Source organism: Leucoraja erinacea, chromosome 34 (assembly GCF_028641065.1).
Source record: "Leucoraja erinacea ecotype New England chromosome 34, Leri_hhj_1, whole genome shotgun sequence".
NCBI lineage: Eukaryota > Metazoa > Chordata > Chondrichthyes > Rajiformes > Rajidae > Leucoraja > Leucoraja erinaceus.
The window spans coordinates 83,356-95,990 of record NC_073410.1 but is presented as its reverse complement, the minus strand read 5'-3'; the positions used below and the strand labels follow the sequence as shown (position 1 = coordinate 95,990).

Genomic DNA, 12,635 nt, shown 5'->3' with positions numbered 1-12,635 from the left:
AAGAAAAAGTCAGATACCACATGTCTACATGGATTTTAGTAAGATATTTGATACCTTAGTAAGGTATTTACTTACTACCACCCCATGGTAGACTGATTCAGTACATTAAGATGCACAGTATTAATAGTGACTTGGTCATATGGATACAGAACTGGCTTACTATTAGAAGCAAGAGGTTTGTGGTGGAAGGACAATATTCACGCTGGAGGTCTATAACCAGTGGATTACCACAGGGATCTGTGCATCAATAGTGGGATTTAAGATACTTTTGGATAGGCACATGGGTATGCAGGGAATGGAGAGTTGTAGATTATGTTCAGTTAGATTAGAGGTCCTGGCATCATGTTCAGCACAGACATTGTGGGCTGAAGTGCCTGTTTTTTTGTTGCACTGTTCTACGTCCTAATAACTACAGATGCTGGTTTACAAAGAAAGAGTGTTGGAGAAGCTCAGCAGGTCAATTTAATTGCAAAAGCAAATCCTATTGACAAGTTATATGCACTCAAATTTGATTAGATTTGAAGAATGAAAAAATAAATTAATGAAACAGTGAAGGGTGGACAGCACCAAAAAAAATCAAATATACTTTCAAATTCTATTCACACTGCTGGAGATTGATAGACAGACCAACTCAAAGACATATCCAGGCACCAAGCTATTATCCAAATGTTGAAGAAATATTTACCTGAAATTAGTACAGGAAGAAGTTCTTTCACAGTGTTCATGGAATTCACCAGCATTACCCTGTGCTCTTGATGCGTTAGTTCCTGTTGTCGTTCATCAATCATTTTAGCCATTTTGGTCATTCCTTAATCCATGGTGCGGTGAAGGAAGAAAGGGACATGTAATTGCTATACATGACTTTTATGTAACAAATACATATAATTATAGAACATACGACTATATGTGGACACGAAAAATAGAGTTGGAAAGTCATAGGTACACAGCATGTAAACATCTTTGGCCCAATTCGTCCATGCTAACCAAGATGTCTACCTCAGCTGGTCCATTTGCCTGTGTGTAGTCCATTTCCCTCTAAACCTTTGCTGCCCATGCATCCTCCTCAATGCCTTTTCAACATTGTAATTTTATCTGCTTCTAAAACTTCTACTATCGGCTCATTCCATATATCCACAACCATCTGGGTAGAAAAGTTGCTCCTCAGGCCCCTTTTAAATCTTTCCCTTCTCACCTTAAATCTCAGAGCCAAAGCTGATGGTGACAGACAGCATGGAAACATGCCATTTGGCCTAACGTCCACATTAATCAAGTTGGTTAAATGAGCTGGATGTCCCCATAGCAGAAGCGTCACGTCACAGGGCTGGAAACTGAAAGTGTCCTGAGCTCATTCTGCTACCACCATCATCTATTGCATCAAGTGATGTCTCCCACTGATTGTCGCCTGAGGACGGACGATGACAACAATGTCAACATTTGAAACATGGAAGATGGACTCGAAAGAAGACAACTGAACTAGACACACTTGCCCGAGTCTGGCCCATATCCCTCCATAGCTTTCCTATCCATATACCGTTTCAATATATTTTAAATGCCATTTCTTCCCAGCTGTCATCTGGCAACTGTCCTCTCACCAGCTCAAGTGCGGTCCTGACCTCCCATCTACCACATTGGAGGCTTTGAGCTATCTTCAATCAGAAGTTACCAGATTTTATCTTGTGCTAAATGTTGTACCTTTTACCTGTACTCTAAGGATAACTTGATTGTATTCATATGCAATCTTTTCTTTGACTGGATAGCACACAACAAAAAGCTTTTCACTGTATCTCGGTACACACAATAATAGTGAACTAAATAATATGGTGTACTACTACCAGTCTCTCTGATAGCTTGTTCCATGTATTCATCACCATCTGCGTAAAAGGGTTGCTCCTCGGGCACCTGTTAAGTCTTTATCCTCTCACCTTAAATCAATTTGTCAATTTTTAGACAACTTGGGGGAAAAAGACTATGTGACAGGTACATGGATAGGACAGGTTCAGATGGGATATGGGCCAATCGCAAGCAGGTGGGACTAGTGTAGATGGGACATGTTGGTTGGTATGGGCAAGTTGAGCCAAAGAGCCTGTTTCTTACGTTGTATGACTCTATAATAGATAAATCACCTTATCTTCAAAAACGGGTCAGTGATGGAGAGAGGTGAATTTCTACATGTGTACAGTGGAGAGCACATTGACCGATTATATTGTGGCGTGGTTCAGTAACTCGATTGTGTAGGAATTAAGGAGATTACAAAAAATGGTGGACACTACCTGGTCCATCACGGGTACCAACCTCCCCTCTATAGGAGGCGCTGTCTCCAAAGGCAACCAGCATCATATTTCCCTCCTACCATGGGAAAGTGGTGTAGCAATCTGAAAACTGTAACCTCCAGATTCAAGACAGCGTCTTCCCAGCAACCATCTTGCTCTTGACATCAAGTAAACAGCAAACTACAAATTGTCTTGGTTGCACTAAGCAATTTTTACACTAATACTGTGTTTTTTTTTTTAATTTACTGAATGTTTATGTTTATTATGTTATCTATTGGTTCTTTGTTTATAGCCAAGTTATGCTGCTGCATATGGAGCAAGACATTTATTATAGAGAGAATGAGAAATCTCATTCAGCAATGGAAGCATCATTGGGTCTGGGGTGGGGTGGGGGGGCACAGGCAAGGAGAGGGCGAGGGTGAAGAGAGATCATGATGTTAAGACAAGTATTTAAGGTCACAATGAATAGTTCAGCAAGTTCAAAGGGCAAAATGTCCAACTTTCCCATCTGTTCTACATTTCCAATAATTTTCCATCTATACAGAATGTTAAATACATTTGCTGGTCACTTAATCTCCATCCACACAACATATTTATGCATCTGGAGATAGAAATGTAAACTGAAAGTTAAAATAAGAATAACTTTTTTCCTTTGTCCTAATATTTCTCCTTTGTCCATGAAGACCCAATATTTCTCCTTTCTCCATGAAGCTATAACTTCATCAAAATACATAATCACTACAAAAATGTGGTTGAAATGAAGGTCAGTTTGCTTTTGTTACATTATAAACGTCCAAAAATTTAGAATTCTTCACCTGGACCCAAGTTTTTGGTGTAAGTCACCAAATCCTCCATTGTTTCTACGACTTCAGCAACCGTGAGATATTCCAAAATACCTTTGCATACACGAATAATTTTACGGACCTGTGATAACATTGTTTGAATAAAGACATAACAAAATTTAGCACAACTTATAATTTTAGGCATAACCACATACAATGAAATACATAAAAGTCATTATCACTGTCATAGAGTCATACACCATGGAAACAGGTCCTTTGGGCCAACTTGCCCACACCAACCTACGCTATCCCACCTGTCTGTTTGGCACATATACTACTAAATGTATCTTATCCATGTCCCTGTCCCAAAACATTGTGATAGTACCTGCCTCAACTACCTCATCTGGCAGTTCGGTCCATAAACCTACCACCCTTTCTGTAAAAGTTGCCTCAGATTCCTATTAAATCTTTTCCCCCCTCACCCTAAACCAAAGTCCTCTGGTTCTTGATTCCCCGTACTCTTGGTAAAAGTGTGAATTTACCTTATCTATTCCTCTCATGATCTTAGACACCTCTACAAGACTAAGGTAGACACAAAATGTTAGAGTAACTCGGCGGGATGGGCAGCATCTCTGGAGAGAAGGAATGGGTGACGTTTCGGGTCGAGACCCTTCTTCAGAACTGATCTTGACCCAAAACATCACCCATTCGCAGGATCTTTCATTGCCCGGCAAGGGCTTCAATATCGGGAACCTCGATCGCCTTGACGCAGCGGTTTGACTGCCTGACCACGGCAGCAGAAGCAAGGAAGAGATAAGACTTTTTTTACCTTTGATCACAGTGAGGAGGTGCCTGGAGGAGAGTCACTGTGGTGGATGTTTATGTTAAATTTATGCAATTGTGTGTTTTGTTTGCTTTTGATTGTTACGACTGTATGGTAATAACATTAATCAAATTTGTTTTGAATGACTAATAAATTCAATTGTAAAACTGCAGCATGACCTCTCAACTTATACACAAATGGATTTACGAAGGGGAAATTGTGCTTGACTAATCCTCTGGACTTTTTTGAGGATGTAACTAGGAAAATGGACAAGGAGAGCCAGTGGATGTGGTGTACCTGGACTTTCAGAAAGCATTTGATAAGATCCCACATAGGAGATTAGTGGGCACAATTAGGGCACGTGGTATTGGGGTAGTGCTGACATGGATAGAAAATTGGCAGACAGGAAACAAAGAGTAGGGATGAACGAGTCTCTTTCAGAATGGCAGGCAGTGATTAGTGGGGTACAGCAAGGCTCGGTGCTGGGACATTTATAATAGCTATTTATAATATATTAAAGATTTAGATGAAGGGATTACAAGTAACATTAGCAAATTTGTATTGACACAAAGCTGGGAGGCAGTGTGAACTGTAAGGAGGATGCTGTGAGGATGTAGGGTGACTTGAAATAACCTCTACGTATCCACTCTATCCAGACTTTTCATTATTTGGTAGCTTTGAATGAGGTCCCCCCTGATTCTTCTAAACACTTGCACTTGCAGGCCCAGTGACATTAAACGCTCATCATACGTTAACCCAATCAGCCCCGGGATCAACCTCCTCTGGACCCTGCTCGGCACCAGCACATCCATCCTCAGATATGGGGCCAAAAACTGCTCACAATACCCAAATGTGGTCTGACAAGTGCCTCATAAAGCCTTAGCATTATATCCCCGATTTTATACTCTAGTCCTCTCAAAAATAAATGCTAACATTGCATTTGGCCTTACTCTCGATTCAACTTGCAAATTAACCTTTTAGGAATGTTGTACCAGCACTCCTAAGTCCCTTTGTACCTCCAACTTCTAAATCCTCTCCGCATTTAGAAAATAGTTTACACCTTCATTCTAACTACCAAAATGCATGACTCCACAATTTGCTACACTGTATTCCATCTGCCACTTTAGTCCACTCTCCCAATCTGTAATTTCTTTATAACTCATTATCACTACTCCAACATCATTTCCAACATATATATATACCTTCAGATTTCATCTTTTCCCCCTTATTGCATTTTTAATTAATATCTGTTGATTTTTAAAAGTTTCTCGATCCTCTAGCTTTCCACTAATCCTTGCAACATTATGTGCCTTCCCTTTTAGTTTTATGCTGTCTTTGACTTCCCTCATCAGCCACGGTTGCCTCATCCTCCCTTTAGAATAATTATTCCTGTTCGGGCTAAAAATATCCTACCTCTTCCAAAGCATTCCCAGAAACCCCCGCCATTGCTGTTCCACATTCATTCCTACTAAGATTCCTTTCCAATCAACTTTAGCCAGCTCCGCCCTCATAACTTTTACTCAACATTTATACCTACACATCAATTTCAACTTCTCTTTTTCAAACGGCCGATTGAATTTTATCATATTACTAGACCAAGTGCAGACCCGTTGGGTCTGCTCCCCCAATGATGTGATCCCCCAACCCAATATTCCACCACGCACCCGTCTCCTCCAACGGAACTGAACCCGTTCCCAAATGTAAGATTCCAGCACTCCCCTGCCTCCCTCAGCAGTGGATTAAAAAAAAAATCCAATTTCACCTTCCCTGCCTGCTGCAGCAGTTCCAGTTGCAATACCAATTGGCCCTCCCCCTCCTGTTGAAGCACTTGCTGTGATATCCCATTGAGGTGAAAAGTTCAGAGTGTTCCTGTCTTGCAACTTTGTTTTGACGTGTGTTGGAAGCTGATAGGAAGGAGCAGCGAATCAAAAGGCAGAAAGGCAGCCGGACGCCAGGCGGCAGCCACACAGTTTTAATATATAATAGATGGTCACTACCTCCTTGGGGTTCATTTACCTTAAGCTCCCTAATAGCAACTCGTTCGTTAATCATTACCAAATCCAGAATTGCCTTTTCCCCAGTAGGTTCGAGTACAAGCTGCTCTAAGAAGCGTTCTCGTAGGCACTCTATAAATTCCTTCTCGTGTAGCATTAACAAACATGCCTGCCGGGATATTGGTTCCCCTCCAGTTAAGGTGCAACTCATCCATCTGCCTCGGAAGAAATCCTAATTGTCCAGAAATCTAAATTCCTGCCCCCTGCTCAAACTCATCAGCCACACAGTCATCTCCCCCTACCTTCCTGTTCCTACCCTCACTAGTACATTGCACTAGAAACGATATAGAGATTACTACACAGAAGGTTCTGCTTTTCAGCTTTTTCCCCAGCTCCCTATACTCGTATTGCAGAACGTCCTTCCTTTTCCAACTTATGTCATTTGTGCCAACATGCAACATCCAAGACGTCCTGGACCCTGGCACCAGGGAGGACACACACCATCCTGGAGTCTCAATTGCTGCCACATAATCTATCTGCACCGCCATCTAAAAGGTCACCTACCACTATGGCTGTGCTTGATATTACCTTTCCCTGCTGAGCATCAGTGCCAGCCTCGGTGCTCCAGCCATGCCTGGTACGCTACTCAACCTTGATGGATCACCCCTTCCCGGCAGTACTCAAAAGAGTGTACCCGCTTTCAAGGGGGATGGTCACCTGCACTCCATGTCTATTTCCCTTCTTCGTGGCTACCCACCTTCTCCCTTCCTGGACCTTGGGCATTGTAACCCTGCTATACATCTTGTCTTAGAAGCTCTCATTCTCCTGGATTGTCCTGAGGAATTTTGTAGTTACACTTCCTGTTCCCTAATGTGGTCTGAAAGGAGCTGCACCTGGACACAATACCCACAGATGTAGACATCAGGGACACCAGTCTGAAGAAGAGTTTAGTCCTGAAACGTCACCCATTCCTTCTCTCCAGAAATGTTGTCTGTCCTGCTGAGTTACTCCAGCATTTTGTATCTATCTTTGGTTTAAACGAGCATCTGCGTTTCCTTCCTATACAGCAGCAGTTTCTCAGACTTGCCACATGCTGCAGGAGGAGCAATAGGCCAACTTATCTGCCATCACCACTGCAACTGAACCAAGAAGGAGAGAAATAAAAAAAACTCGTACACAAGAGCAGAGCAGACTGTACCCATCTGCCTCTGATAGCCTTCTGGCCTCGGCTTCATCGCCAAAAGCTCTTGAGCCAGAGACTCACACTTGACCTCACACAGCACTGGTCCTCAACACAGCCTCTCTCCTGCCACTGTGGCAAATGTACTCTTATGTTTGCTAAATGTCTGCACCTGGAGCTCCATTCTTTCTCCCAGAATATTCTTTCGATGAGTACCTGGCTCCCTGTGTGCCAAAGATAGGCAAGACAGGTGAGGGTAGGGTTATGGAGTACTGCGAGGCCTTTCCTGAGGCATGGCAGCGTTTACTTTAGTTTAGTTGAGAGATACAGCGTGGAAACAGGCCTTTCGACCCACCAGTGATCATCCTACACACTAGGAACAACTTACAAAAGCCAATTAACCTTCAAATCTGCACTTCTTTGGAATGTGGGAGGAAACCGGAGCACCTGGAGAAAACTCTCACGGGCACAGGGATAACATACAAACTCCATACAGACAGCACCTAAAGTCAGGATTGAACCCAGGTCTCTGGTGGTGTAAGGCAGCGACCCTACCACTGCGCCACCCAGTGATACAAACTGACAGTGGTGAAACCCAGCCTCAGACTGGCAGAACTGTCATTTAGATTAGTTGTTAATGAAGATCTTTGTGATGCACAATTTTCAAAATGGTAATGTGAACATCTTTAGGTCATTTATTAAACTAATCAAAACAATGAAACGTTTTATTTTCCTTTCACTGAGAGTGGCAGACATATTGATTTTGATTGAGCAGATTCAGCCGACAGATTTGCCAGCCTGAGATGACTCGAGGCAAGCAGCTGTTTCTGTTCACAAACTGGCAGTTATAGGCATATTATTCAAAATATCTTTCACAGAAGACTTAGCCCCACCAATTAAGACATAATTAATTTGGTTTTCAATTAAATGTATATATAATTTATATATAACCTGATTTTGTGTGTTTCCCGAGTCTACATGAAACTGATGCTGCTGCAATCAAGATTTTTCTTGTACCTTCACCATTATGAACATCCATCGGAAATGAACTTGTTGTAAACCTACCTCTGCTTCATCAAATGTCAAGAGCAAGTCTGAAGTTCCAGAAAGAATACCTCTTGAACCATCTATAAGATAATCACGAGCAGGTACAGCATATGGATTATCTTTCAGCATCTGTGCAGCCTGGATCAATTTAGTACAAGCAGTTTCAACCCTGCAAACAGCAAGTTGGGACAAAAAAAAAAAATCAAAACATCTAACAACAATGAACTACAAATTACACTTAAACATTAAATAAGTAATTCAATCTTCAGGAACCAAAATTTTGACCAATGATCCCCAGATACATACAAATCCCGCAATGGCAGCTGGGACATTCAAATCAAATTAAATTAATAATTTGGGATTAAATATAATCTTCATGAAACTGAGAGATGATCACAAAAACCCATTTAATCCTGAAATTTTCAGGAAAGAAAATCTATTACCTTTACCACCCTGGTTACAAACTGACTCCAGACCCACCAATACAATTTTTACCTTAAACACCTCTGCATTTCAATGCTAATTATGGAAAGGTATGGATGAAGTTAAAGGGAAGGAGAGTGCAGGAGAGTGAAGTCTCTAGAAGTAATATGACAGAAAGTTTAAGAAGGGATAAGAGCCAGGTCAGGCAAAATCGGGACCAATGTGAGAAGAGGGGTGGTGAATACTGAACTAAAGGTGTTATATTTGAATGCATGCAGTATGCGGAACAAAGTAGATGATCTTATAGTACAGTTAGAAATTGATAGGTTTGATATTATGGGCATTACGGAGACTTGGCTGAAAAACGATTGGAGCTGAATATCTATGGTTACACATCCTATCAAAAAGACAAACTGGTGGGCATAGGGGGTGGGATAGCTCTGCTAGTAAGGAATCAAATTCACTCCTGAGCAAGGGATGACATTGGATCAGAAGATGTAGAATCCTAATGCATGGATAGAGTGGATGTGGAGAGGATATTTCCACTAGTGGGAGAGTGTAGAACCAGAGGATATAGCCTCAGAATTAAAAAAAAACATACCCTCAGAAAGGAGATGAAGAGGAATTTATTTAGTCCAGAGGGTGGTAAATCTGTGGTATTCATTGCTGCAGACAGCTGTGGAGGCCATCATTGGGTAATATTATGCCGATATTTTTATGAAATCGACAGGTTCTTGATTGGTAAGGGTTTCAAAGGTTATGGGGAGAAGACATGAGAATGGGGTTGAGAAAAGATAGATCAGCCATGAATGAATGGTGGAGTAGACTCCGCTGATCTGAATGGCCTAATTCTGCTCCTATGACTTATGACATAAGAGCAGAACACTCCCCAGGGCCTTAGATCTGACAGTATCCTCGCTTGCTTCTCCATGAAGTCTACCAGGTCAGAAAATTTAGCTTAACTTCCACGCTCTTCCAGCATCTGACATGCCCAATCCCTCCACTTGTCTCTGAGCCTGTAAGGCAGTTTTAGAAGGATAGTCTTCATCTTGGAAGCAACATTTATTTCCTCCATATAGGTGAAATGTTCCATAGCATTGCAAGAACCTCCAAGAAGCAGCGAGAACGCTTGCAATGCCTTCACATCCACTTGCGTGATCAAATGTTGAATTTGTCTCAAGGCAAATGTCGGCAACTGCGGACTTAGTCTTTTGGATGCCCTCTTGTGTATTGCTCTAGAAAATACAAGCAATCACTCTTATCATTAGTTTTTCTTTCCACTCCTCTCTCGAATGCCGTGATGAAAACTTCATACTGCAAAGGATCAACATCATAAACAGGAGTTTCTCTTGGTGGCGAAGTAGAGATTTTGTTGAGCCAGAAGGGCAGTGATGTCATTTTGCCTCCGCATTAAGCTCCAGATATTACGTTGGTTTCCATCATTCGGTACAGGGTGGATAGTACTAACATGGCCCTTCTGCCTCCTCTTTATACGAGTCTGTACATTTTGCCTCTGAAGAGAGGGTTGATTTAGATGGGTCATAACATGAGCTCTAACAGGTGGTCCATGAGTTATTTGTTTTGGTCCAACAACCTGCTGCACATGATCAGGCAAATATTCATCTGCCTGTAGTTTTAATTTAGTGGTTGTTTCCCTTTGAGCAGTTCTTTTTCGCACATAAGAGCTCACCCCGTGAGATACACTTGATCTCTTGGCCTCAAATATACTGATCCTGGAATTGGCTACTGCCAGTTCCATCTGTAGTTCCAGCTGTTCCTTCTCTCTTTTCATCTGCTCTTTTTCTCTATTCAACTGTCCTTCTTGTGCCTCAATCTTGTGCCTTTTGTCCAAGGCGGCAGCCCGTTCCAAAAGCCTTTTCTGCCTGAGCTTTTAAGATTTGTGGCTTGATCTTTGTTTTGAGACATCTGAAACACTCTCTTCAGGTCCTATTTATTCTGATTCTATAACACTGTTGTATGGCACTTTCACCTATCAAGTGTGTAGTTTGCTGTCCAACTTCAGATATCCACCTCTCTACATCTTGTATAAAAACCATTAAAATATTTCATTCTTTGTTGAAACCACTGATTTTGCCTTTCAAACTCCTTTTCAGGCAGTGGTACTTTCAGTAACGACGTGCTTTTCTCCGACTTCATTAGAGCTTGATTCAGGAGGTCCCATAATGGAGAATACGCCCCAATCTCCATTTACGGGGAAAGTGTGGAGAGAGTGTCCAGCTTTAAGTTTCTGGACATTTCAGAGGACCTCACATGGTCCACCAACACCGCTGCGCTGGTCAAGAAGGCACAGCAACGACTGTTCTTCCAGAGGACATTAAAAAAAACTGGTCTGCCCCAACAGCTGCTGACAACATTTTACCGCTGCACCACAGAGAGCATATTAACATATGGCATCTCTGTGTGGTATCTCAGCTGCACGGAGGCGGAGAGGAGAGCCCTTCAGCGCATCGTCCACAGAGCGCAGAGGATCATTGGGACAGAGCTACCAGCCTTGGAGGGCATCTACCACACACGGTGCCTCAGGAAGGCCGTCAGCATCCATAAAGACTCATCACACCCCTGTAACGGTCTGTTCGAACTACTTCCCTCCGGCAGACGTTATAAGGCCTTCTATGCCCGAACCTCCAGCTTTATTCCAAGAGCTATAGCGGCTCTGAACCGGCCCTGCTGAGTGCCCCCCACCCCCCCCGGACTGTCTCCCTTGGATGGTCACGACACACAGCTTATTTATTTATTTTACTTTTCTTTTTCATCGGTTGGAGCTGCATACTAAATCTCATTGCACTGACGTGCAATGACAATAAAAGATATTATTATTATTAATTGAACCAGATTAGGATGTACTTCATTCACATTTTCATCTGATTTCATGAGCTCTCTCACCTTTTCAATGAACGTTAGCTTGTTTACATATCGAGTTTGACTTCTGACACTTTTCCATGAACAATTCCCAGCCTTTGTTCATGTGCTTAATGATTCTTCTTTCCTTTCCACAATCCTGTCCAACATCGCCCTCTTGTGACTGAGCTTTAGATATACTGGCTCACTATCCCTTTGAGACGCATTAATGTAAAGCACTATGCCTGCGACTGGCATTTCAAAACAACTGATATCGTTCAGATTCTCAAGGTCGCTTCAAAATTCTCCATTTTAGCAGCTGTTTTCCAATATACCTTATCATATATAGCTTCTCCAATAAAGCTTAATGTGCTGTACGTATTCACTCTCTCACTGTGCGTAGGCTTGAGGTTTTCAAACTTCGTTAGTCAGATTAGCGCAGGTGGCGACCTTGTCCAGTTGATCGGCAGTGGCAACGTCAAACTTGTGAAATAAAACAATCCTTTGTTCGGTCTGACTGATTCACAAGCTCCAGTTTCACCCAGAGCCAGTTCTCACTTAAATGTAATGGCAATTTCTAACTTTTCCAGTCTTATCTTTTGTTACCATTACTACACAGGTAAGTAGGAGTGATCTTACGCAGACCAAAAATAACTGATCTTCCAGTCGCTATTTCCAGTTTAATTGGTTCTTTATTGAAGTAGTTGTACAAACAAAGAGATGAACACATCAGGGTCTCCTTATATATACAAGTTGTAGCTTTCTGTTCTTCCCGATCTGGTGAGAACCATCTACTTTCCACTTCCTGTGCCTGGTCCAAATCACTCCCTGTCCCCTGTAGTGGCCATTTGGTCTGGTTTGTATGTCACCGATGATGGCATGTGCCTTTAAATTTTAGACTGCCTGTGTATGGTGGGTGGGATTTGTGATGTGTTTTGGAGCTGGGATGGTTGCGCAGAAGTTTAGTTTTGAGTGTAGTTTGGAGACCGCAGGAAGAAGGTTAACCCTTCAACCATGCAGGCCACATGTGGGACCATGCCAATGTAACGGAGACACGAGGAGTTTTCCCAATGTTTAAAGTTGCAAGTTAGAATTCAAGGAAGATTGCAGTAACAATTCGGAAGAAACTTGGATGTATCTTACTGTTTACCATCTACAATAAAACATTTATTCATCAAAAGACTGCGTGTTGAAGCTATATCTGTGAAAAAGCTCAGGTCTCAGTGGTAGCTCGCATGCGTATCGAAGATATTCCCC

General features: G+C 42.1%; 1 protein-coding gene across 2 annotated transcripts in view; it reads right to left on the bottom strand.

The window, feature by feature from the left end:
* The window catches only part of LOC129712852 (vinculin), an 88,142-nt gene that overhangs the window by 59,494 nt on the left and 16,013 nt on the right, over positions 1-12,635 (bottom strand). For both annotated transcript variants that reach the window (XM_055661574.1, XM_055661573.1), the window contains exons 3-5: positions 8,115-8,265; positions 3,086-3,194; positions 686-808 (exon numbers count right to left, since the gene is read on the bottom strand). In XM_055661574.1, coding sequence (XP_055517549.1) covers positions 686-808; positions 3,086-3,194; positions 8,115-8,265 — 383 coding nt within the window. The remainder of the gene's footprint in view (positions 1-685; positions 809-3,085; positions 3,195-8,114; positions 8,266-12,635) is intronic.